Source organism: Elgaria multicarinata, chromosome 8 (assembly GCF_023053635.1).
Source record: "Elgaria multicarinata webbii isolate HBS135686 ecotype San Diego chromosome 8, rElgMul1.1.pri, whole genome shotgun sequence".
Classification (NCBI taxonomy): domain Eukaryota; kingdom Metazoa; phylum Chordata; class Lepidosauria; order Squamata; family Anguidae; genus Elgaria; species Elgaria multicarinata.
In genome coordinates, this window is record NC_086178.1 from 72,346,997 (window position 1) to 72,374,904 (window position 27,908).

The 27,908-nt window shown below is 40.6% G+C and overlaps 1 protein-coding gene across 2 annotated transcripts in view; it reads left to right on the forward strand.

The window, feature by feature from the left end:
* Nucleotides 1-7,155: 7,155 nt before the first annotated feature.
* LOC134402887 (disintegrin and metalloproteinase domain-containing protein 9-like) overlaps nt 7,156-27,908 on the forward strand; it is a 41,199-nt gene continuing 20,446 nt past the window's right edge. For both annotated transcript variants that reach the window (XM_063132773.1, XM_063132772.1), the window contains exons 1-13: nt 7,156-7,461; nt 7,628-7,766; nt 13,771-13,868; nt 14,788-14,864; nt 18,921-18,999; nt 19,809-19,885; nt 20,293-20,509; nt 21,619-21,684; nt 21,767-21,838; nt 23,421-23,593; nt 24,408-24,492; nt 26,025-26,146; nt 27,432-27,603. In XM_063132773.1, coding sequence (XP_062988843.1) covers nt 7,456-7,461; nt 7,628-7,766; nt 13,771-13,868; nt 14,788-14,864; nt 18,921-18,999; nt 19,809-19,885; nt 20,293-20,509; nt 21,619-21,684; nt 21,767-21,838; nt 23,421-23,593; nt 24,408-24,492; nt 26,025-26,146; nt 27,432-27,603 — 1,383 coding nt within the window. In that variant the 5' untranslated portion in view covers nt 7,156-7,455. The remainder of the gene's footprint in view (nt 7,462-7,627; nt 7,767-13,770; nt 13,869-14,787; nt 14,865-18,920; nt 19,000-19,808; nt 19,886-20,292; nt 20,510-21,618; nt 21,685-21,766; nt 21,839-23,420; nt 23,594-24,407; nt 24,493-26,024; nt 26,147-27,431; nt 27,604-27,908) is intronic.

Consider the following 27,908-nt stretch of genomic DNA (forward strand, 5'->3'; position numbering starts at 1 on the left):
CTTTCATCTTTTTCCCCTTAATGGATTTCTGTGGTAAGAGAAAATGGAAGAAAATGTGGGAGAGTTACCAGGGGAAAATGACATCATCTGGACAGCTGCAGTAAAATTCTTTGAATCAGATATGACGATGTTGCAATAAAAGCTTCCTCTGGAAGTCCCAATGCATTTAAGATGACTTACTTTAACTCAGCAGACTAGCCAGAATTTATGCTATATGAATCAACGGGAATCATCACAAGGTCACTTTGAAAACAAGCTACAGTAACAAAGATCCTCTACAGAAATACTCCTCCAATTTTAGTAAAGTGAAATCAAAACTGTCAAACATATCTTGACCAAGGAGCCCAAAGGCTGTTCATTTGGCTTGAATGTCAAGAGATCTGAGTACATTGTTACACAGCAATGGTGAGGCATTAAGCATTGTGACCCCAATCCTCAGGTTTGTCTTCACAAGATTTGCACATCTACCTAGTGCAGGATTGGGAATCTTCAGCCTGCAGTGGTTTCTTATCTGACCTTTCCTCAGATCTCCTGCAAGGGAAAGCTCATATCTCTGATCAGAATAATAGTTGTTCCTGCTGTGCATCAAGAATGGTAGCCTTTATCAGCTGCTGGTTGGAGATAACAGCTTTTTCTGCTTATATCTGAGAAGACGTGTTGCGCATGCTTACTTCTGAGTAGACATGAGAAAGTGCTGCTGAGTAATTCAGTCCTGCTTATTTCTGAGTAGTCATGCAGAAGCCATGCCCTGCTTATTTCTGAGTAGGCTTAACAGCATTAATAATAATCACATTTTGGCCCTCTCCACTCTGCCTTTGGTCATGCCCACAAACAAAACGCAGACCTGAGACTTTTCTCCGATTGGAATTCAGCCCTCAGGATGAAAAGTGCTCCTGACCCGTGACCTAGTGTTTCCCTTAAGTTTTCCCTTGATACCTCCCATCCTCCTCTCCAGGATCTCTTGCCTTGCACTCTGTTGAGGAAGGAGTGAAGGTACTTCCAGACAGCCAACTCTCAGCACTACCAATCAAAAGGCATTGTGCAGCTATGCCATCTCCCCCCCCCCCAACAGATTTATTTTTTCTGGTAAGAAAATTTGTGGAAAGTGTTGGGGTAAAATGGGAGTGTTACAAATTGAAGACTTCCTGAAAAAAATCTGTGAATGATGCATAGCACAATAAAAAAACTTATCCAGAAACGCCATGCTAGTATTAGAGCTTCATGTGTTGCACCAGTACACACGTCAAACTGGCTTGTTGCCTCCCATTCCTTCATGGATTTGATTTTGGATGTCCTCTTTACACACATTGTTCCTATAAGAGTGCAGGAAGAAAGTGTTATTATTGTGCTTCCAAACGTAAGTATACATAGAAAAATAGGCACTTGCCTGATACTCAGGACAAGTGCATATGTTTTCCCTACAATTGTGCATACCTGCATATGAAAAACAGCACATCTAAAGTGGGACATTGTTTTCAATGGTGCTAACTTCATGTTGGCAGTAATTCTACAAGGTAGGAACCATAGCTATAGTATTTAAAGTGGAAGGTTATACAACCCACATGCCATTGAAATGTAATGAGCTTGCATTTCAATTGGATTGCTCTTTTGTTGCTGGCAATAAGATAGTCTACAGGTGCTTCCAGACCAGGCTTTTACTGGGCAATTACCCTAGTGCATTCACAGAATTTTACAAAGGATCCAGATGACGACAACCTCCATTTATAACCCTCCTGTGTTTTCCCACTACTTCTTCAATCCTTTGTCTTACTATAGAAAATCTGGTAAGGAAAGAAAGAATATTTTGAGTGGTAGAGCTAGAAGTTTTCTGTCTAAAAAAAGGTTGGGTCTCTAGAGGTTAAATTTCAGAGTTCAAATACGGATGCATTTTGGTTATAGTGTACATGCATAAAATGCCAATGCATGGCTTGCCTTCCACTTTATTTATTTATTACATTTCTATAGCCGAAGCTTATTTGCTCCCCAGTAACCAACTATCTAGATTCTAGATAGTAAATGTTGCTGACTCTGTTTGGGGTTGCAGCTGTTTTATAACTTGATACATTGTTACATTAAACAATGTTATTGTTTTTGTAAGCTTCTCTGGAAGAGGTTTTTTTTTCTTTTTGGCTGAAGGGCAGAATAAAAATACTATAAATACATAATTCTGTTAAGACATTCTGAAGTCTTTTGTTATTTTGAAGGCAGTTTGGGTCAGTTAAGGGTGTAGTCCTATGTAGATCTAGACAAAAAACAGTCCATGCTGGCTGGTGAATGATGAAAATTGTAGGACTTTTTTTTCTGCCTAAATGTGCATAGGATTGAACACTTAGCGCACCATCCTATCCAGATGCCAATCCAGCATCCAGTGCAGAGTAGGAGGAGCATAGAGGTGATTGTTGCCTCCATGCTTCTTCCACACTGCATTTTAGTTGAACAGGTGTTTTTTGCCTCTATAGCTAGGGCTCTGCAAAGGGGGAGGAAAGGAGGCTGGGGACAGCTCATATCCCTGCCCACAGTACTGCCCCTTTCCCTCCTCTCCAAGGTTGCTTTTTACCCAATAGTTACAGCAGCATGGAACTCCGAGAGGCAGCCAAGCCCAGTTCTCTCCACATAACCTGGAGGAGGAGGGGAGCTCAGACTCCTGGGTCCAAGGTCAGACTGCTGCCTGCGAGCTCAGATCCAGGATTCCAAACTATCCTGTGGTCCCCACCCCCACCCCCTGTCTAGGGCCAGCCATAGGATTGAACTCAGCTATGGGGCAAGGAGTCTGTGTATTCCTGTTTTCATCTTTGAAATATTGGGCTGCAGTCTTAAACACCCTTACTAAGGAGTAAACCCCATTGAAGATGGTAGGATTTACTTCTGAGTGGAATGCATAAAATTGCACTGTTACGTTGTAAGGTATTATGGCTGCCTTACACTCTTACTGCTTCCATATCATATTCTTGTAGTAAGCTGGAGGTTTGAGTGAGGCTTTCTTTTGCTGTGTTGTTTCTTCTGCTGTGCTTGTATCAGACTATATATCTTATTTAACTAGTATGTGCTTTTTAATTGTACTCAAAGATGTGATGGTTACGCATTTTATAATCAAATCCCCACTCAGCTATGAAGCTCTCTGGATGAGCCTGGGCCACCCACTCTCTCTCTTTCAGCCTTACCTACCTCTCAAGGTTGTTGTGCAGATAAAATAGGGAAACAGAAACCTTATAAACATAAGTATAGATGTACATTCTTTTTTCTTTTCATTTTTGAAATGTATGTTTCATTTCCCCAAACTTGGTATAGTCAGGGAATCAATAAAAAATAACAATGGAATTCTTAGTAGATTTTTGACTAAAGCTACCACATATTAATAAGATGTTTTGTGCTAAGAAAACTATATACCTTTTGTTCTGAAATTCATTGAAATATTTCCACTTCTCAACCATTTTTCTGAATTATACTTACAAATAAACAAAACAATAAATTCTGGACAAAAGGTTTTGTCCTTAAAAAATGTTACATTCTGAAAGTTTGGCATTATTTTAGAAAACTTATGAGATCAAAGGTTCATCTACTTCTGAGTAATTGAGATGTTATTTCTGTCAAACTTGTGGTTAGCAAACGGAAGTAAGAATATTCCATGCTGCTGAGCTATTGAGTAAAAGTCTCTGTTTGCATCTTAAAATACTGGCAGAAATGCTAAGTACGTTAATATGCCTGGTTTTTGAATCACAGTGAAAGTGGGTGAGTTGATGTCACCAAGTCTTTTGCTGTACCAGCTTCTACTGTTGGTTCCATGTGGCTACAATTTGGAAACCAGGTAAGATGGAGTACTTGGACTAAAATTGCCTTAAACATACTCCAGTTTGCCAAATATATTGAGCTACGTGTCTACATATGTTCCAGTTGTCTTCATTTACCACAGATAACCTTTGTTTTCTAGCAACAGTTCCCAGTAAAACATTGATTGGTTTTGCACAATCAGTGGAGGAAAAGAAGCCAGTGTGGTTTCTTTCCCCCACCCAGCGCATGCTGCTTGTTTGCCTCCTATTTCCCTAATTACTCTTGCCATGTTGTGGGTTGTCGTGTCATCTAGACTCAGTGAGGTGTGCAGTGGAGGTGGTTTCCAAACCAGCCCATCACCCATACAACAATCCTTGGTTTGCAGGGCAGTTTGGAAGCCACTCCTGCTGCACATCTTATCACATTAAGACAACATCTCAACCCTTGCTGTGGTGAGGGTAATTAGAGAAATGGTTGATACGAGAGCTGGATGTTGAGTTATGGCTTTAGAAGCTGATTAGTTATGGCACAGACTGGGATTCTGGCACATAACCTTTTGTGTTAAGTCTCTGTCTGGGCCTTCCAGAGACTAGCAGAGGTTGCAGCGGTTCTCAGCCAAGTCAGCAAAGACGTGAATTAAGACAAAGATTCATGTAGGTTAAAATAAACCTTTTACTGGCAAATAAATATATAATTTAGTTATGGCAGTACAGATACAAATACTTACAAACAGTCAGTCAATACAGCTCACATCAACTTGGGTAAGGGACATGGATGGAATGAACATGAAAACACATTTACTTTTATAGACAACCTGTACAATGATGCAACTCCTTGCAACCCTTAATTGAAGACAATCAGTTAGACAATTATTCAATTATGACACTCAATGTCCAGGTGTAGAGTTGACCTTTAAGTTTCTGCTGAGTCTTCTGTTCTTCCAGATCCTCAGCAATTAACAAAGCAATGGAAAAAATAACCAAGATCCATTCCAGGATCCAACACTTGATGGCTTCTTTCCCCCTCTGATTTTCTAAACCCAGCCACTGTCTATATGTTGTCTTTATTGCACCTCTGGGGAAGATATTGGGACTCTAAAATTTAAATTTTAAGCCTAATGCACATAAAGCTTTAAGATGTAAATGCACAAAATATCAGTGTTTGAGAGTTTTTTCCTTCCCCCCCACAAAAAAAACCTTGAAAATATGCAATCAAAAGTTCATCTACTTCTGAGTAATATCGGTGTGATTTTCTTCCAACTTGTGGTTAGCAAAAAGCGAAGCAGAACTAACTATTCAGTTCTGTCCTGCTGCAGCCATTAGGTAAAAGTCTTTGTGTCACAAAACGGCAAAACAATGAAGTTTTCCAGACTACTCGACGCCCCCAGCAATCCCTAGATCTCAATGGGCAGAGAGGGGAGGTTTAAACCATCCCACCCCTTCATGCTGAGGTATGTGTGTGTGTGTGTGTAGCGTTGGAGAGTGTGTGTGGGAAGTGTATGTGAGAGAGAGTGAGAGTGAGAAAGTGAGAGAGATTGTGTCTGTGTCTGCATGTGGGAGAAGTGTGTGTGTGTGTTGGGGGAGAGCGTGAGTGTGGGAAGAGAATGTGTTTGTTTGCATGTGTGCTTCTGCAGCCCCACCTGCTGCTGGATATGGCCCTCAGGGCCAAAAAGGTTGTGCATCCCTGCTTTAGGGAGGGGTGCAAACCCCTTCAGAACAGGTTGAACACGACTTGATTGGACAGACTCACCACCCTTATCTTGTCTGGACTGAGTCTCAATTTATTGGCCCTGAATCTACTGATTCAGAACACTCATTACCTCACTTGGATTAGACAAAAAGGAGAGGAAGAACTGAATGTCATCTGCATATTGGTGACACTTCAGCACATTGCAGCTCACATCCCCAGATAACCTCTCCCAACAGTTTCTTATCCAGAGGTGCCTTTGAACATAATGGCCAAGGTACAGAGCAATAATTCCCCACCACTACCTTCTAGAACTGGCCATCCAAGTAGAAGCAGGACCACTGCAATACAGCAGAGGTGGGCCAAGGGAAATCTGGATCTCTGGGTGATTTGCAATGGATCGACAAGTATTTATGACTCCCAATTGCTTAACAATGGTAGCAACAAAATAACTCTCCCTCTCTCGCTGCCTTCTTGAGGCCCTGAATTGTACTGCTGAATTGAAGAAAGGAGTGGAAGGGCTGTGAGATCTGTTCAGACAAATTACCAGGCTAAGAATTCTTTGATTCTAGATGTATTTCTTTTGTACCATGGACTGGTTGGTGGATTTCGGGGCTCTAGTAAAAGACACGCACACGCACACACACGAGAGAGAGAGAGAGAGAGAGAGAGAGATGATCCCATAAACCTGAAGTCTGCCTACCCTTGCAATATGTTATCCCCAATCCAAGCAGCCTGTCTGGAAGGATGCCCTGGCTGGTGGTATCAAAAGCGACGGAGGCTACCCATTGATACCCTACTACTGTATCAAAGTAATTCATGAACCTGTTGATAGCCATCAGATTCTATGCTGGCCCTTAGAAAACACTGCCGATGCCTCTTTCCAATCCAAATGTAATTCCATTTTATTGTCTGTAGTTGGTGCGTTAGTACTGTTAACCTGTCAACCAATTTCAAAGTTCCTACCCTCAGGGAAACCATATTCCACATTCATTTGTTGGCTGAAGAATCCCTGTACACTGCTGAGGATTCTGGGGGGAAGTGGTGGGAGGGGGAACCCCAGTTTGCCGTGCACAGAGTTTCCTGTCAGGCTGCTGGGCAAATGGTTGTCCTACGTGAAGTGACAGCGCACCAAATAATGCTCTTGCCTCTCCTTTTTTTCTGTGCCATTGCAGCTAAAATTCAGTAGTGATGGGCAGCCTCTTCCTCAGACCTCATATCAGCCATGATCAGGTTCCTCCTGAGTAGACTTTGAAATGCTTCTAAGAAGCCAGGTTTTTTAGAAACACAGGTTGAAAAATGCTATTGCTGTTGTGTTCAAGTGGTTTTCTGCATATATTAATGTAGACTTTTAGTCCACGTGAAGTTCCAGAGCAGGAAATAAACTTAGAAAAGATATATATATATATAAAACCTAATGCAAAATATATTAATAATAATCCTCAGCCTACTTTTGGCCACTTATTTCTGTGTTGCAGATATCAAACTTCCAATATCAAATCTTACTTTTCAAAAGAAGAAAAAACTATATAATAAGTAACGGGGTGGGGGAAATTTCACACAAATGAAATCATTCTGAGGCAATTTGTGCTCAGCTAGGCACTCCTGCTATAAATATTTAACCTTTTACAGTGACCTGAACAACAGTACTGCTGCAATACCTTGTTTACTTATGTCATATTAAAACGAAGGCTGCTGGGACTGGAATGGTGGCCTTTCAACAAAAGCCCTCTCCACAAAACAATGTCGTGTTCCTGTGTTTCGGTTTTGAAATATACATTGGTTGGATATACTGTTTCTGTATAAATGGCTCTTTTTCATTTGCTTGACTGCATTTACAACAATCAGAAGTGACGCATTTCAGACTAAAAGGCAGATGTTTTGAGCTTTAGATTTAAAAACACCCTAAGGATTTGTAGAATATTTTCGAAGGATCTAATTTTTGCCCTGTCATTTCTGCAAAGAGGTCAACAGACAGCCGGATGTCTTTCTCCAATCATAATGCTTGTATGTGGTAATTTCCAGAGGGGTAGCCGTGTCTATAAGTTGTCTAACCAGTTTTTGCAGGGTTGGCACAAATAACACTTCCCCTTTTCGGGGCCGTGTTATCTGCATTCCTTTGTTACTATGTCTGTCATTTGGCTTTCTTCGATTCAATGTTGGTGTTTTCTAGCCTGTTGCTGAACTTGCTGTGGCATTCCGGGTTGTAACATCTTTGCCAGTGAAGTTGGAGGAACACACCATGCTAGAACTTTACCTATATTTAGTCATGTTGGGACTAACCGGCACTGGAAAACAAATGCTGGCAATGGGTGAGTGTTGTTTATTTCCCTTATTGTTTTAGAAGCCCAGCTCAGGCAAGCCAAAGTAGTGGGAGACCATCTTAAGCACTATAACAGGGAAGGAGGTTCCAGGAAGAGGCACTTGCTTCCAAATAAGCTTCTTTCAGATCAGAGTATTAAAAGTTTAGATGCAAATATTTATTTATTTATTTATTTATTACATTGCTATACCGCCCAATAGCCGGAGCTCTCTGGGCAGTTCACAAATGCTTTTCTTTCTGTCTGTGTCTCAAATGGAGTTGCGAATTAGTCATTTACAGCACAATCCTAAGCAGGTCTACTCAAAGCAAGTGCCATAGAGTTCAGTGAAATGGTAGGTGGGTATAGGATTGCCGCTGTAAGGACACTGATTCAGTTTTCCAAATTGAAATGGGCATAGTCTAAAAGGGGGGAAAGACACAGCAATGTAAGTTCTCTTTCTCCCTCCCTTCCTCCCTCCGTCTAGGTGGCCAGTCTTTTCATGTGTTCATCACTAAGCAGTGTGAGATAGTGATTCCAAGGATGAAACAGATGAATTTGGTCCTGGTCAATTTTTGCAATGTGTATTGAATAGTGGATTCTAAAGAATCACTTTATTCAAGTTTGGCATTGGTCAAGGTGAAACAGGATCAATTAAATGGTTCTAGTTCTGTTATAGGCCATGCTGCTCCTGAAGAAGGGGAGGGGAACCAAATGGGCCTCCAGTGAGAGGTGACTTAACTTAAAATACTGGGACATTTTGATAATTTGATAATTTGGGCTGTTTATCAGAGACATTTGGGCTGGTTTTCAGAAAAGTGACGTTAGGATTAATTTAGGGCCGGGCCGGGGTGGGTGGGGATCTCTATGTACAAGAGAATATATGTGCCAAAATTACAGTCTTTTTTTTTTAAAGTATGTTTTTTCAGTGTCAGTACTCATCTATAAAATCGGTGTGTGTGTGTGTGTGTGTGTTTAAATGAACCTTACTGATTCGTGTATGCTCTGAGCCCCAAAGTGACAATGTGGAATGCTGTGCATAGTTAAGGGGGAGGTATTTTCTTTCATGCAGTGGACCCATGAGCATAACAAGTGTAGACAATATGGGAGATAGGTTTTGTATCAAATTTGAGGTCTTTGGGAAGGGCATTTTGGAGGTCAGTTCAAGAAGAGGTGGAAGAAGCTCTGTTTATTTTAATTTACTTTTGTAATTATTTACTCAGGTGGGAGCCTTTTTTCTTTTCTTTTTTCCCTTTTTTGGAATGCTGATGAGCAGGCTTTATAGAGCACCATAAAGGGGGAAGAATTCTTCAAACGATGTTGCCTTATGTTTTAGCAAGTACAGAGGCCAGTGAGTCAGAGCAGTAATTCAGTTACAATGTCCTTCCTTTTATCAGTAGGCCACACACACACACACACACAAGAGGGAGGAATTATGTGCAAGAGGGAGCCCCAAATTGGTAGAATTATCTCCCTCCCCTAAAAAAAGGCTTTAGAAAAAATCTAAGGGTGGAAATCCCCCCAAAGACCCCAATGGAGACAGCCCCCATCTTTACGGCGGTGCTTTGGCGCTGTGAGGGAACTTGCGCCTGCACTTGCATTCCTTCCTGACATCTGCACAGGAAGGCACGCAGGTGTGAACTTTTCCAGTCCTTAAAAGTAAAAAAGGGGGGGTAGTAGAGGAACGGGGCTGTTCCTCCCCCCTTTTTAAAATTTATTTTATTATCTGTATCTCTGCAGGTGTGCAGATACAGTTAATAAAAAGAAAAAGAAATGGGAAGGGGGAGTGTGACGCCCACCCTCCACTGGGTTTACTTCTGGATCACTTTACTTCTTTTGTGACTCCAAAGGACCCAGCTCAGGTGCACTCCTCAGGGCTAGAGATGCCAACTCTGTCCCTGTGGCACGCCTATTATTATTATTATTATTATTATTATTATTATTATTATTTATTTATTTATATAGCACCATCAATGTACATGGTGCTGTACAGATGCTTAGGCCCCCACAGCAGCACAGATCAGCACCCTTCACCCAACCTTCTCCCTTCCGCTGCCACCATATGATTCCTGTACCCTTCCCCAGGTACTCCAATGTCCACAGCAGGTTTAAATGAACATTATTTATTTAATAAGATGATTATGCAGGTTCAAAGCTTTTTGGTTTCTCTCAGTGACAAGCGTATGGTTTCAGAGCACAAAGCGTAATGGTTTCTTAGGTTACTTCACTTTAATGTTTCACAATATATAATTTCAAGTACTCCTACCTACTCTACCCCTTTCTAAACTACACTGTTCTCATTCCCACACTCTAATCCACCAAAACAACAAACACGCAGACCCTTCCTATCTCTATCCCAAAACATTCCATTCTTTCTCTCCTCAGAAGCAGCCTATATATTCTCCACAGTCCTCCAACTCCTACCTTTCTCACAGCCAGTCCAGACACTTTACACAAACATCCAATCAGCACTCTCCCTCCATCCAGCACTCATTCTCCTCTCTATGGTTCATACTTACCAATCTGCAATGACCATACAGTGAGTACTTACTTAAAACTTTGCAAACCTTAATAAATTCTTATATTTTATACTTAATAACATATTCATAAGCAATAAAACATCACTGGGAGGAACCGGCAGCCAGAGGAAGGATGCAAGGAGAGGGGGCAGGGACTCGGGGTGAACCTCCTTTCCTCCCTCTGGCTGCCCATTCTTTCCCCACATTTCTTTTTATTTTTATTATCTGTATCTGCACAGCTGCGGAGATACAGATAATAAAAATAAAAGTGGGGGAGGAACGGCCCTGTTCCTCTCCCCCCGCCTTTTTATTTTTTACTTTTAAAGGTGCAGGGCCACCCATGGCGACCACTCAGGGGTGCCATGGGCTCCACTGCCAAAAAAAGTTGGGGTAAGTGACCAACTTTTTTGGAGCAGAGTTTCCAGGGTATGCCCCTAGATGGCTTCGCAATGGCGGCTGCATCATGTAGATGATGTGCCGCTACTGGGAAGCCACCCTGGGGCAAACCGTTCATGTAGACATGCCCTGAGTGTAATCAGCCATCATGGAATACTGACTGGTTGGAGGGGCAGGGGAGGGGCCAAAACCAATGCAGTGGCTGGAATGCGGTATAGCAGTGCCATTTTCACTGCTGTGGTTTCTCACAATTCCCACCTGAATCAATTCAGAACCACAGATGTTGTTTTGACAGGTCTTGCAATAACAGACTGAGGGTAGGGGCTGCCTGGAATTGTTACAGAAACCTAGGGAAGGGTTTTATTTATTTATACATATATGCATACATACTATATATATATATCGCTTCGTATCATAAGATCTCTAAGCGGTTTACATAAGAAATTCATAAAATGCAATCTAAAAACATTATAAAATAATAAATACATTAAAATAATACATTTTATTAAATGTTTACTACATTTACTACTAAATGAAGTAAACATTTAATTTACTAAATGTAATAAATTAAATGTTTACTACAATAAGAGAGCAATCCTATTGTCCATGGGTGAGAGTTGGTTCAGAAACACCTCATGGTTGGATACAGTGCTCTTACCTCAGATGGGGGAGTTGGAGATCCGACCCCAAAGCCCCTCCCCCTTGCAACTGGTGTGGAGAACCATGCCTGCTGCTTTTCCAAGGTTGGAAAAACAACCTCGGAGAAGGAAGAAAGAGGGTGTTCCAGTTGGCAGGAAGGAGAGTGGAGAAATCAGGATAGGAGTTATCCTGAGGTGCCTCCAGCTTCCTTCTCTCCCCTTCTGAAGCACCCTTGCTTGATGGGTGGATCAGTGCATACATGAAGGAGCTGATGAGGCAGTCTACTCAGCCCACCTGTATTTTACAAAGGTCTAGAGCTGTGTTGCGTTGGCAGAAGATGAATGATATCTTAATCCCTGGGGACAGTGATTGCTTGCCTCCCATCACAGCCTAAGATCCTTTTCCCACCAGAGAATTCTTCCTGTACGGTATTCTATGTTTTAAACACACTGAATGGCTCCAACAACACTGCAGGAATACAATTGTGTTGGCTTCTGCTGTCCTGATGCTAAAAACATTCACTTGGGAGCAAACACCATTTTGTTATAGAAAGTGAAAATATATTTCTAAAGTAAAAATAGTAAAATAAACATCTAGCTATACAATGTTTTTAAAAATGAGTAGAAGCATACTGTGACAACCAACATCAGCCCTAGTGAGCTCTGGCAGGTCCATGCTGACCCAGGTGCTGATGCCTGGCCTGTTTGCCACTACCCTCATCATCTGCTGCTCCTTGGGTGTTATTTGGGGCTCCTTCGGCTGTGTGGGGCCCTGGACCTCTGCTTAGCGCTGGCAGCAGCAGCATGTTGGCTGGGCTTGAGCTCATGATCTTCCCTTTCCACCTGTCTATCCATCCTTCTGCTCTGCTCCTCTTCCTTCCTCCCCTTTCCTCATGCAGTTGCTAAAACATTAAGAGAGCTATGTTATGATTCCTAGGCAAGTGTCCCAGGAACCATAGGATGGTGTCATGATCCCCATCACCACCTGGGGACTCCTTTTTACCTTTTCCTTAGAAGGTTCCCAATGATGAACATGATCGGTTTACGGCTGCCCACTCTGTGAATTATTTTTCCCCCAATGTCCTTTTTTCATTCCCACCTCTGGGCATTACGATTTACTCTCTTACTGATACTGTGGCCTCTGACCCTTTTTTGGGCCTACAGCATACAGCTTGGTGCTTCATACACAACTAGTGTCCCTTTTTCACTGATCACACCAGTGTCACTTGATGCAGCGTCTCACCTGAGCATCTAACTCTTTTAGACCCCAAAGCTGAGCACCCCTACAACCAAAAGCATTTTGGAATTCACCTTTCACTTCACCACTGCCACCATACAACTCAGTACCTTCCTCCTAGTATTCAAAGAATCCAGTCCAGGGAGGGGGGAATAACTTTTTATTTACAAGAAGTAAGTTCATTAATTTTATCAAGCTTATGGTTATGTTTAGTTCAGTGCTTAATTGTTGCAACAAAGATCTCATACCTCTCTGCCTACTCTACCCCCTAAAATCCTAATCTACCTCCTCCAGCTCCCTCTTATTCCCAAAACAATAAACTGCAGACCCTACTCTCATCTATCCTTTTCAGCAGACTAACTCCAACTGATTTTTACTGTCCTTCTCTTTCACACACTCAAATCCAACAGCCAATCAACATTCACTCCAACATTCCATTCACTCACTCCCCCTCCCCACAGAATTATCCACTAACCAGCCTTATCATACAAAGTCTAAACAGCCTTTACATAACAGGCAAACAGCATACAACAGTAAAACATCACAGATGGCTTATAAAATCCCCTCTGAGGTCGGAGCCAGCGCTCCAACTTTGTAAGGGAGGACTCTGAGATCTGTCCCCTCCTGCTCCCACGCAGTGCAGAAAGAACAGCACCAGCTGCCCTCCGTGGTCAGAATAGTGACCTCGGAGAGAAGGGAAAGGGGGCCTTCCATTGAATGGAGAGGGAAGGAGACCAGAGAGGCCAGGATATGAGATATCCTGAGCCTCCTCCTGCATCCTTCCCTCCCACTCCAAAGCGCCCAAAGAATCACCCAAGACTGAGGACAGGGAGGCAAAGATCGCCTCCATTGCACCTCCCTCCTTGTCTGCTTCAGCCCATCAGGGCATATGAATCTTGGAAGCCTCCAATAGGATTGCACCTTAACACAATTTTGAGGACTCCAGTTGTTTGTGGGGGCCCTGTTAGTGCATGAGTCTTAACAGATGCCAAACTTTGCTGACTTTTGATGCCAGGTCAGGAGTCTGAAGAAAATTCCCACTTACATAGTAAGCATGTAAACATTTTGTGTATTTTCTGAGGGAGTCCAGTAAATCTAGTGTTGTTTTCTATAATATATTTAAAGGAAAATTCCAGATACCTTGGACTCATATGAAATAAATTTCATTATGACATCATTGGAAAATCTTTCTACAAAAATTGAAAAAAAAATAACCTTACTTTTAGGCGGGTCTGCTCATCAGATCTCCAGGCATTCAACACATGAGATTATAATTCCGCGAAGACTGATAGACAGGGAGAAGCGCTGGACACTTTTTCATGAGGTTTGTTTCTGTCTCAGATTTCTCTTTGATGCTCTTAATATGTTATCCTATCCAACGAAGTCTCCAAATAAACAAGACAGGCATTTTGGATTAGAGATCCAATCTATGGCCCACTGTTCTGGCAAAACATAAAATCAGATTAAAGTACGGCTGCACCAGCATAATATCATTATCCAGAGCATATTGTTGGTGTTGCCAGCTAACTTGGGGCGTTTGTAGCACAGAGGCGTATTTTAATAAAGCAATTGCCCCTTTTGCCTGATACTGTGCTGTGGTCAAGTGATAAGTAGCCTCAATGAGTGAAAAATGATTGGTGAGTAAATGTTCTGTGTACTATTCTGATGGGTTTACAGAGCCAGCTACATATCCCACAATGGAATTTTAGATGACAAAATAGCTAAGCTGAAATGGCCTGCCCAGCAGAACATGCTGTTGTAGCTGTGTCAACACAAGCCACACTGTACACCAGTCACAGCTACGCAGGTTTGGGATGTAAAATTCCTCCCTCTTTTTTTTTAATGCAGAAGATCTGTTATAATGTGCATAGCTGAATAACTATTTGGTAGGAGTTCTGGAAGAGTGCCAAACAGCTGGTTGGATTGAGGTCTGTGGATTTGTTCTTTGTTCAAAGTCTGAACAAAGCTATAGCAGCATGTTTTTGATAAGAGACAACACTGATTTTAGGATGAATTAGAGCAGTGGTCTTCCACTGGTCCAGACCTGAGACCCACCTTGAACTCCCAACCTGCAACATGGGACCCATTTTCACAATTTCACAATTGCGCAACATGGCAACAACAGCTTTGCCGCAAACCATCTGGACTGATCTTGCTACCCGCTTTAGGGTTGCGACCCACCAGTTGTAAACCACTGAATTAGAGCACTGCATGTCATATGATGTATATGGTTTATTTTTCAGGAACATTCAGATAACCAACTGTCTTATTTGATTCAAACTGGAAATGGAACACATATTCTGAAGCTAAAGAAAAATAAGTATGTTATATACCATTCAAAGATCTTTGAGTTGATCTAATTTTGTTGTTTTAAAATCTAATTGGTATAAGCACTCTAAACGAAGGAATGCAATTGAGGGGAAGGTTTAAGGAATAGCACTTACTAAAATGGGGAGGGGGAATGTCCAGCTATCTTATTCTGAATGAGACAGAAGGAGTTGCAGCTGAGAAAATTTTATTCATATTTGTAAGAAATACAGTAATATAGAAGCAGACGATGGCTGTCTCTGCATGAGCGATTCATTGCATGCTTGTGATTGGCCACTCACAGAAGTATGCAGGTCCATTACATGACATCTTCAACCTCCAGGATGTCTCCCATGCCTTCCCCTGGTAATCCTATTCTATCCACCCCCTAATATCCTGATTCTTCTGAAATATCACAGATTTCCTATCATGTGCAGCTGAAGTTGCACTATAAAGCACATACTAGAGGGGATGTCCCATTCAAGTATATGAGCACTGAGGGGAGAGGAAATTTTCAATTTCACACTGTCAGCAATTCAAACCACGTGGTCGCCCCTCTCCACCTGTGTAATGCAGCCCATTAGAATCATGCAAAAGAAGCAGGAGTAACAAAGCCCTGGTAAGGCAACACAATTTCCCCTTAATGTAGAGACACTCAGTATTCTTACTGATGGATATCTTAGTCTTATTTTTAATTAACCCTATTGAAATGCCCATTTGGCATTCCAGGTATGGTAGGATATTGTAGATCTTGGGAGGGGAAAATCTAAGCCCCCACACCCCCTCACAACTGCCATAGAAAGCACTACAATTACTCTTCCTCCAAGGTTGCAACAGTGGCCTCACAAGAGGTTCAAGGAGGGAGAAAAGAGGGTGGGGCGATGCAAAGGGATGGGAAGAAGAGATGTGGATCCACTGCATCCACAAGTCTCTCCAATCCGATTCCTGCCCACCAAGAGGTAAGTGTATTACACAGCCTCAGAGGCCTGCCTAGCTGAAAATAATGAAATAGGAGGAACTGGAGGTTACAAAAACCTTTTCCTGTTCCTGCCCTGCCTGGCTCTTGCCAGCAGGGTGTTGTATAGATGGAGAGCCCTGAAGCACTAGGTTGAGGAAGACTAAGAGGATGCTAATGTATGCTCTTGAGTGATATATTGAATATATTAGGGTGAACATATGGAAAGGAGGACAGGGCTCCTGTATCTTTAACGGTTGCATAGAAAAGGGAATTTCACCAGGTGTCATTTGTACGCATGCAGCACCTGGTGAAATTCCCTCTTCAGTATAACAGCTAAAGCTGCAGGAACCCTGCTGTGTTTCATATCTGGTTAAGCGGGCAGGGCTCCTGCAGCTTTAACTGTTGTGATGAAGAGGGAATTTCACCAGGTGCTGCCTGCATACAAATAACACCTGCTGAAGTTCCCGTTTCTATAAACTGTTAAAGATACAAGAGCCCTGTCCTCCTTTCCATATGATTACCCTAGAATATATACATACGCTTTTGGTAACTATTAAGCAGTTCAACCAATTTTTCTATTTGTAGCTGTTAATGTAAGAAAGAAAAATGATGCATTGGATATGAATTGTGGCCAGGATCCAAAGTGCCATGCACGATGTTCAGCCCATAGAAAGGAGGCTTTTCATATACTTCCTTCCAGAAAGAGCATTATTATTATTATTATTATTATTATTATTATTATTATTATTATTATCATTATTATTATTATTATTATTATTATACACATGATAAATCATATACATAACATAACATAACATTCCTCTTATTTCTTAGCTATACATTCTACTTCTTAACTAACTCAACTAACTCACATTAATAAGTGCCCCCCACCCTTGGGATCTTATTCTAGTTTCCAAAATTGCATTGAATCTTCTGGAGGTGTTCTTCCTCTCCCTTTTAATAATACATGTTCTAGGAACAATTTCCATATCTCTTCAAAATCTTTGTTTTTTGTTATTCCCCTTCTAAATCTAATATTACATGTTAATTTATCATTTATAGCAGTATCCCATATTTCTTTATACCAATCTTCTATATCATAATCTCCTTGAACCTTCCAATTTCTGGATATCATTAACCTTGCAGCTGTTAACAGGTTCGTTATTAATTCTTTTTCCATCTGATTACGTTTGAGATTTCCATACAGTGATAATAATGCTACACTTGGTGTTTCTTCTAAATCCATTCCAGTCATTTCATTTATTTCTCTATACATCATTTTCCATAATTTTTGTACATGTTCACAATTCCACCACATATGTATATACGTTCCTTTCTCCTGACATCCTCTCCAACAAAGTATCGAGTTCTCTTTATTTATTAAGTTAAATTTTATTGGAGTTAGATACCACCTCCATATTATTTTATAATAATTTTCTTTTATCCTTACAAACACATTTTTCAACACTCTTTGTTCCCATATCCTCCTCCAGTCCTGTTGCTCTATTTTCTCATTCAAATCTGTTTCCCATTCCATCCTAACAGAATCTTCTTGAGTTTCCATTTCCAATAATATCTTATATATTTCACTCATTAATCCTTTTATCGATTTATTTTCTTCTTTTTCTTTCTCTTTTTGTAAGATCAAATCCTCAAATTTAGTATTCTTTCTGCAATCTCTATTATCCTTTAGCCATTTTTTGGTCCATTGTTCCATTTGGATACAATTGAACCATAATATATTTCCCCCTTTTAATTTTTCTTTTATTTTTTCCTTAGTTCCCATCTTCTCCATCCAATCTCTTATTTTAAGTACTTTCTCATATTTTAATTTCTTTACCAACCCCTCTTTTAAATTTTCAGGAAACTCCCTCATTACCACCACCGGTGTTATTGGGGAAATGACTGGAACCAATTTCTTTTTAGTTATTCGCCATATTTCTAACACATTCTTTAAAAGAGGGTTCTCAATTCCCCTCCTCCACTTTGAATTATGGTCCTTAAAGAATATATTTTCTAACTTTCAATCTAACTCTTTCCCCTTTTTTTCCTCTACCAATTTAAATCTCCTATTCCTATTATTTTCTCTATTACATATCTCAACTGATTTGCTACATAATATAATTTAATGTCTGGGAACCCTAATCCCCCTGTTCTCTGCATTTTGTACCATATTTTCTTATTAATTCTTACTTTTCTATCTCCATTACAAAAATTGTTAACCATAATTTGCCAGCTCTTTATTTCCTTTTCCAATACCTTAACTGCTAACATTCTAAACAAAAAATAAAATTTTGGTAAGATCCTCATTTTTATCAATGCTATTCTCCAAAACCATGATGGTTTTATCTTTTTTATATTCCTCTAACTTTCCTCTTACTTCTTGCTTTAAACTATTAAAAAATTTCTCTTCCATATCTTCCCAATTTTTTGTAATCTTAATTCCTAAATATTTAATTGTTTCTTTTAATTTAATATTTATTTCCTCTTCCCCCCCCCCATTCCTTCCTTCCAGAAAGAGCTTTCAGTGCTCTTGGGAAGCCTCTCATTGGGAGCCCTCCAGAGTAGCAACCATGAGGAGCGAGGGGCTCTGCCAGAATTTTTGCCCCCTGGACCTCACCAGGGGCTTCACACACACTCTCTCAGCAAAATGTCTGCCACTGTGCTACCGCAATGGTGCAAAGTTTTAGTGGCAGTAAAAAAATAAAACACATTTCTGCTTTAAAACAATGTTTGTGGTGCTCCATGGAGACCCAGAAGAGTGACAGTTGGCTATTAAAATAAGGAGTGTGCACACTTTGATTTAAAGGAGTAAGGCATCTTTTTGTTGTCACTGTCCTGCCAAAATTTGGCAGTGTAGTGAAAGCAGGGCAGTGGCACTCTGGGGGCAGTGATGGTTGCAAAAACAGAAAAGGCTGGAGCTATGTTGTCCACCTCTGGTGTAACAGGATATGACTTTGCTGCTGTCTAAAATTGGCTACTGAGTGACATAGAAATAAAATAAATAAATAAAATATTTAATGTAAATGAGGTTTCATATGAATTGCTGAATAATCTGCTGGTTGACGTAAATTTTAGTTCATGCCCAATGAAATAAAAAAAATCTTTCAGAAACCTCTTTGGTGAAAATTTCAGAAGATATACCTACAGCAAAGATGGTAAATTGGAAACCACTCCCTTTGAAGCTAAGGTATGGTGTCAGTGAAAGACCCCTTTCCAAGGGAGGGATCCCTTGTGTTATTTTATAAACTAGATAGCTATACATTGCAAACTGGTTGCTTTAGAGGAGTCTTCTCCAACCTGGATGGGTTGGATGACAACTCACATCATTCACAGCCAACGTGGCCAATTGGAACATGACCAGCACGGCCAACCTGGTGCTCTCCAACACACCTAAAGGGCACCAGGTTGGGGAAAGCTGAGAGGATGCTGACATCATCCTATTCCAGGAAACCACAGTGCTGTGGGGCGTAGTCTGACACTCTTGAAATACACTATCCTTCCTCCTAAGCTAGAATGATTTATACCCATTTAACTGTGATAGATAAGGAACATGTTTGTCTTGACAAGTAATTCCTTTCTTCTCCATGTAATTACCATACAATTCACATGGGCCACTTTCAAGGATATCTTCCATTGGCCAATCCAAAATTGGTAAATGAATCCAAATCCCCCAGGCCTGATTGGCCAGGTCTCCATCCCCCAGAGTCTTCCTTTGACATTCTTTCAGTATAGTTTCCAGTACAGATGGTGGGCCAGACATAACCCATCTGAATTTTATGTCTGGCCCACCACCTATACTGCTTTGATTATTGATTGATTTCAATACTATGAACACTGACTTAGAAATATGTTTGCACCAGAATCCATATATTTACATAGTAAATGTGTTTAAGACTAAGGTGTCAATTTGAGTAAACATGGCATAGTTGCTTCTGTTAAAGTACATCTGAATCTGCAATTTTCACAAGAAAGCTGAGATTAATTATTTGGTTTCAGAACCACTGTTATTACCATGGCGTTGTCAAAGGGGTTGAGGACTCCCTGCTTGCTCTCAGTACCTGTGATGGGCTTAGGTATGATCCTTCCTTTTCATTCTGTCTGTGACTTAGCTGACTTGTACAGCATTGTGACGTAAGGATATGAACTGAGTGCTGTAGGAGCAGAGCTTGGGCAAAGAAGATAAATCGTTATACTGGCATATTATTTGAGTGCTCTTCATCCATATAAAAGTATATGGGGATTGGGGTAGAGTAACTGGCGTTTCAAAATTTGTGTGCATGTAGATATTTATATCAGACATGACTCTGATATTAAAAGTACTTCATCTTATTAGCCTGTTGAGAAACCAGCAGTTTAAACATATAGTTTTACTAAAAGCTAACTTAGCTAAATGCAAAGGCTTTTGCTTAGCAGTAAATTCTCAGGGTTATCTTTATTTATTGGGTGGGGCTTGATAACATTTCTTGCTTTTATGGTTTAGGGGAATCCTCCATATTGTTGGCAAGAGGTTTGGCTTGGAGCCAGTCATTGGATCAGATAAATTTGAGCACTTCTTCTATGCATTAGAAAATTCTCACCAAGACCCCTTTTTCTGTGGAGTGCCAAACAACGACCCATATGACGAGCAGAGCACAGAGACTTTTTTGAAATATACAAATATATCACATAGTGCCTTCAGTAAAGATACAATTTTAAGGGTAAATGCATTTCTATCATATTTTTCAAAAGTTATATGCCTTTATTAATCTATTTATTCTACCTTTTAACAATTATCCCTTTAGTTTTTAACAAAGATTTATAACTTCTTTCCAACTAGGGTTCTCTCTCTGTTACTTCTGTAGTTCCCTGACTGTTGCTTTCTGTAGTTAAACTAATGCCAAGAAAAAGGGACTAATGATCAAATTAAAACTGACTTGCTCATCTTGATCTGTCCTCCCTGAAGTCAACTTCAGGTAATTTAGTTCAGAAAAGTTACAGGCTCAGTTCAGACAACATGTTTCTTAACAGTGGTTTTTGAACTCCACTGCGGAGTTTTTATACCACCGTTAAGAAATATGTTGTCTAGAGGAAAAACTCCACCCCATAGTGGAGGTTTTTTTTAAGAAAACACTCCACATTGAATATCCACACTGTGCAGAAGAGAGTTCCTGCACAACCACTGTGTTGTGTGGAGGGCTCTGTGGAGTTTCCGGTTGCGTTGAGTGGACTTTTCCAACTGGCTACAGAGTTCTCTGGCAAGAGTGGCGAAAGGAGTGAGTGCCACTCTAGGAGAGCTGCAGGGATTGTTTTTTTTTTTACAGCAGTGGCTGAAGGGATACCATCAGGAGGTCTAGGGGATGAGAGAGGGTGGAGGAACTGTTAATCAAAATCACGTTGCCTTTTACTCAACTCCACGGTAGCCCACAGTCACACAGTGGTGGAATTAGAGCATGCTGTTTGGTGAGCATCCCCTACAAACTCAACCGTTGAGTGTAGTTTTCCCATTGCGCCAAGAAATGTGTTGTCTGAACTGAGCCACATTATAGCCTGACAAACCCCAGTTGAGTCAAGTTATTTGATGTGAATGGGATTTAAGGTGGGATTTATTTATCTTTTATTTTTTCATACAGAGGACCATTGAATCTTTTGAGAACATGCATGAGTTGTTAATCATGTAATACAAGTTCAGCTGGTAAATTGTTTTTTTTTCCTTGGATGCCAGGGAAATTCTTAATATTTAGTTTGACATTTTTCATTGAGCTTATCTATTGGAAGTAATTCAGAATGAAACAAATATGAGTAATGTGGTCTATTTTCCATTTTATAGAGAAAACGAGCTGTGCTGCCAGACAAAAGATATGTTGAACTGTATATGGTTGCTGATAAAAACAGGGTAATTTCTTTCAACCTAATGCATTTTGCTACAGTATTTGAATTTCCTGTCCTAGAACATCTTTTGTTTTGAATTGTTTCAGTATTTGCTGAAAAAATCTGATGCTGAAGCTGTAGAAAAGGAAACGGTTGAAATGGCTAATTATATAGATGGGGTAAGTTGTCTTAGAAAAATTCATTAGACATTTGTTAGTGCTTCATTACACTATTTTGTATAAAATGTGAAAACAGTGCAATAATGTTATCTTTGATAGCGTTGTAGCTGGATGGCATTGATGATCATATTTACGTGTAGTGACTAGCTTTTTGGTCTGCCTCAGCAAAACCAGGTTGCTCTCATGTTCGTATTGTTTATATTCAGACTTCGCTTATTATTGGTTTTGCCAAAAATTGTGCCTGACAAACGAACACGCAACTGTAAGCCTGAGGTGTGTGATCTTCTGGAATGTTTTATGTAAGAGTGTGCACCAATATGGAATATAGGTGGAAATTAGTCTAGTTAAAATGTCCCTTGGAAAAAAAGATCGGGAGTTGGTGTCCTCCATTAAAAAGATCCGACTAGCATTTGGAAATGTCACATAAGTTATTATATGCAGGCATCAGGACTCCAAGAGAACCCAAATACAGAACTTGGTGTGGAGCTGGATAAAAGTCTAATGCCAGGACACATGGACCTCAGATAGATTAGGTTTGACAAACCAACACTGTTGGCTCCAGGTTTTTGAGGGCCCTTGGCAAGACACCCCCTTCCTCAATGACTCTACCTACTCACCACCATTGTCACCAGCTGCTATTGCTCCTCATCCTCTTTCTCATCATTGAGCCAGTGAGTAAGTCAGTAGTAGCATATAATGTTTGTGCTTCCCTCCACTACTGTTGACACCTGCCCTGTCAAACCCACTCCATTCCACCTCAGCCCACCAACTCCGTGCTCCTTTAATGGCATTGCTGAGCCACAATATTTGCTGCTGCCTCGTTACATTGGATACCCTGTGGTTTTGTACTTTTGGTCCAAATGCCACTGTTGCTCAAAGATTCCTTGCTGCTCTCAGGATTACCCCTCTGCAGTCTCGTGTGGTCTTAACAATCTTACAACTCCCATGATCTCTCACTATTGGCTATGGTAGCTAGGGCTGATAGGAGTTGTAAGCTCAAACATCTGGAGGGCCATAACTTGCTCATCCCTGATTTAGTTAGTCAGTTTTGGGAGTCCTAGTACTTTAAGGTTTCTGTGAATGCCATTTTTCTTGGTAAGAAGGTGGGGTACAAATCAAATACAAAAATAAATAATGCAGTTTTGGATGGGGAGGTGTGTTTATTATACTACATTCCATTATTTGTTCCCCACCCACCCCAAACACTACAACAGTCTAACACATATGCAACTTACATTGAGGGTGGTATTTTTTGGAGAAATTCTTAAAGGTCAGGATGTGTATTACATGAAAGTGGGATATGTATTCTATGTATAATCAGGAACTGAATGACACAAAGGCTTTAAACTTGAATTTGTATGCACACTGGGGAAGACCATCTATACAAAAATATGTGGTCTTCAGTGTGATTAATGCATATCCAAAGGCAACAGGTGAATCAGAGTTGTTCCTGCCACCTTCCTATGGCATGATGCCCTGCCCTAATTTGGTGCCAGAAGTGGAACAAATACCAAAGGTTTGGGGGGATGGTGCCTAATCAATTTACTAATACTACATAGTAACGATAACTGTGTATTTGCAGATGTTCAGTCCATTAAACATACAAGTTGTCCTAGTTGGGGTGGAAATATGGACAAACGAAAACCCCATAGATGTGGATAATGGTTCAGCTGGAGATGTGGTGGGCAGATTTGTGAAATGGAGACAGAATAACCTTGTGGGGAGAAAAAGAAATGACATTAGCCACCTCATCATGTAAGTATTGTTCATTTTCATGAGGGGTGAGCAGAAAGTAGATCTCCAGATGTTTGAAACGTCACTCTCCAGCATTCCTGACCATCGCCCATGCTGGCAGGGGCTTCTGGGAGTCGAAGCCTAAAACGTCTACCTTCTGCCTACTCCTGATCTACATCAGGGGTAAGCAATATGTGGCCTTCCAGATGTTTTAGCCTACAACACCCATCAGCTCTAGCCAGCATAGCCAATGGTGAAAGATGATGGGAATTGTAGACCAACACATCTGGAGGGCCACAAGTTGTCCACCCCTGCTCTATAGAAACCAATCAGTGATTACAGTTAGGAACACTGGAATCCTAATATACGGTGGGGGGACGGGACGACTGCAGCTGGGCTAGTGACAGTGAAATTTAGGAAAATGTGGTTAAATGACACTTTGTAAAGTCATGTGTGGCAGGGTGGGGGTTTCAGAAATTAGAATTTTGCATTCAAATAATTTGAGTGGGGAGATTTTTTTTGAATGGGGGATCTTCTTTCTTTCCTACTTTGGTAAAATTAGGTTGGCAAGTGTTTGCCACTCAAATCCAAACCCAGTTTTCTGTATGTCCTTGATATTTTAGCAGAAAGTAAATAGCAAACATGTTTGCAGGCTTACTTCTGAAACCATGAAGATTCGATTCTCTTTTATGTGGAAGTTGAAATTCCTTTTGGTTCTACGCCATCTGCTAGATTCCACATTAGGTCCAATACATTGCACTCCAATAAAAAGTAACAGCCGCGAATACAACCATGAATTGCAAACATATTGTCACATTCCACTCCTGCATTGCAGAGGGAGAGGACCTTATGGTTCAGCAGTTGGAATGGCTTTTGTTGGGACAGTCTGTAGTCCAGATTTTGGAGGGTCAATCAGCGCTGTAAGTATACTACATTATCTTAATTGTGAACATATTGGTCTATTACAAATATTATTAAAAATGTAATAAATAAATAAATTATTAAGTCAAAAATACTTATTCTACTATATTCAGGCAAGTTGATAGGATCTTGGAAATTTGCCCTGGAGTTTGGTTATTATATATGTAGCCTTTAATCACTTTCTGATTACATGTTCCAGTCCTACAAGTATAGTTTCATCTTAAGGTGTCTTAGCAAAGGAACATCTACACCATACACTGTTGGACCAGTTCTTGATGATGATAAGAGCTTCAAAATGTTTAGGAGGTAGTGGGAAACGTTTGCCTCGATGAAAAATTTAGCATTAGCTTTTCTACATGAGAGATTTCTTTCATGCTTGTGATTGGTCACTCACAAATGTTAGGGGTCCTTTTACACAATGTTGTCAACCTCCAGGATATCTCCCATATTTTCCTTTGTCCCTCTTTCAAAAAGATCGGAGATAATGTGAAAAGGGACGTTATTCCAATCTAGTGGCTGTGTGGAGTGCCAGCTTAGCACTATAATGACAGTGCCATTTATGGTTCTACATAGAAACATAAAGAACCTGCTGAGAAAGGGCTTTCCTCGATTCAAACCACATGTCCGCCATGTAAAGGACCCACTGTAAAAAACTGAAAACAGAAAGCCCTGCTAGGGATGCAGGGTTTTTGCTTTAATGTAGAGGAGCTCTTACAGTAACCAGAAAAATAAAATGAGCAGGTTCAGTAGATGAAGAGGTTCAGAGTAAGTGGATGGATTGGTTTTTGTGGAAGGCATCTGAGTATTTTGCAGGGACAAGGCAGGAGGTGGGGGAGAATCCTAATTTTGTACAATAGCAATCCAAATTCTATATCAAAAAGTCATCTGGAGGGCTTTGGGTTGGGGAAAGTAGGTGGAGGGGTAGGGAAGGCAAGTGTAGGGTTATTTATGACATCATGAAAAGCTGTAGAACCTGGACTTAGGTGATGATATGAGTACCTATAAGACAGTAGTTTACTATAACATTTGTTTTAAGTATTATTTATTTTTGTTTTTATTGTTTATATACTGTGTTGCGGTTGTGCATGGTACTTAACAAAGTCATATAAGCTAGCTTACTGGCATTGGCAAAAAAATATTCTCTCCTCCCCCCCGCTCCGCGGGGAGAAAGATTGGTCAAGTATGTGAAAAATAGGCTGCAAAGTGAAGAATGGTGATGGAGAGCTCAGTTGCTCCCACAGCATAAACTACATTCTCCAAAGATCCAGGTTGGGTGGGGGGGAGGATTGGGTTCCACAATACAGGATTTCCCTGATAAGCCAAATCTTGCTGCTCCAGGTAGTAGACAGATGTATAGGTAGTTTGTAATTTAAATTTTGACAGTGGGCAAGGTGACAAAACTTGGGAAGGGAAGATAGAAAGACCCGCTATAAATGTAAGAAATGTTCTCATTCAGATAAGCCAGGGCCTGTTGTTGCTCCAAAGGTTTTAGCGTATCACATCCTGTTAACAATGCTGATCTCTTTGCCAGTTTAATCATGATTCCGTGCTATATCAAGCTACAATTGTTGCACATGAGCTGGGACATAATCTGGGTATGAACCATGATGACAAAAATTGCCCAGGTAGCTACATTATGCACAGTTCAGCTAAGTAAGTGCTCTTAATTTTTATCTTTTTCAAATTCTGTTTGTTTTTTATTTCTATATTGTGGCCTAATGTGCTAATCCTATGTTGGTAATTGATCTACCATAGTGCTTAGGATCAAGCATTACAGTCCTCAACTGGTGTGGTGCTGCAACAATAATGTATCATGCCTTGTCAGCGCCACCCATTTCCTAAACAGGTTCTGAGACAGACTACCCAGAGATCCTGGCTTTGATCAAACATTTGTCACTCCAAACTGATATAATTACTTGGTTCCACTTTACTTTGAAAATTGTGGTTTACACAGTTACACTCTCACAACAGTCTTCACTTTCAAACTTTGATTTTCTGTACTAGCAGAATATTTTCAGCAATATCTTGTGTTACTGCATGTCTTTGATCACGCAGGAACCAACATCTGCAAGTGAATGCTTGTCCATCTGTGTCAAGGTCACACTTTGCACCTACACTCAGGGAAAATTAGCGATTGAATACAGCCTAGACTTAAAAGAAAACTGTGTGTGTTTTACTGCAGACTGTAGAGATTAATTAATGCACAGCTTTCACACAGAATGGAAGAGTTGGTTGTGAACTGCCCAGACAGCTTTGGCTATTGGGCGGTATAGAAATGCAATAAATAAATAGATGAACACAATTAACTTGGACCAAAAGGGTTCTAGGTTGAACTTGACCCTTCACCATGGTTTTCGTGTACAGTCATTGGGTGGAGGTTCCTATACTTAAGGGCTGCTAATGAGGGCTGGTGTATTTACTGGTAGTGGTGGTGCTTCAAGAATGGAGTGTTTTTCTCTTCCTGGCTCTGGAATAGCCCATTCAGTATGTACTTTGGATAGTTTGATTAGTGACTCAGCGATCTGCAGATTCTGAGTTTCTCATGCTTTGTACACTAGTGAGGGTTGCTCCTGGCAGTTTAACTAGGTTAGAGGTTAGCAAGTGTAAATTACTGCCCTGGCTGATCTTAATCCCCTGCCTCCGGAACAAAATCGAGATTCTGGAGTCAAAGATTTGTGAAACTGTGCTGCTCAGTAACAACCTACAGTACCATGCAATAATCTTTGTCTCTCTGGGTTTAACATCTCTTGCCTTTCTTTTTTTCTTTTCTTTTCTTTCGGCTTGTAAAAAGCCCAGTGCTCTTACATGTCTCTTTCCTTAAAATGGAAAATAGATGATCTTTATAAGATAACAGTTTGCAGGCACAAAAGAGGGGACATGCTACTTTGTAGACTGGGCAAATAGATATGCTAGATAAAGGACATCTTTTGCCTTTTAGTGGGTCTAAGAACTTCAGTAGCTGCAGCTCCAATGATTTTGAGCGCCTCATCTTGAGTGGGAGAGGAACCTGTCTTAGAAATGCTCCAAAACCAAGTGATATTTTCACAGATCCTGTCTGTGGCAATAACGTTGTGGATAAGAATGAAGAATGTGATTGTGGCACTCCAAATGTAGGTAACTTTTAACATCATTTTGATTTAGCATTCAGTGCATTCATTTCTTCCTCTCCTTTCACCTCTGCATTGGCCTATTAGAGCAGCAACTTAGTTAAGTTTTCAGTCCACTGCTGCTCCTGGCTGAACAGAGGAGCTGGATTGCAAAAGGGTCCGTATCTTATTTGGCCACGCTACCGCTCTGATAAAAATAAAAGTCGCCCCTGCACTGGGACACATGCACTCTCCCCCCACTTCTTCACATCTAATTAGGCATAGGGAGATGATTGATATACAACTGATACAAGTTAGAATTTCAGTAA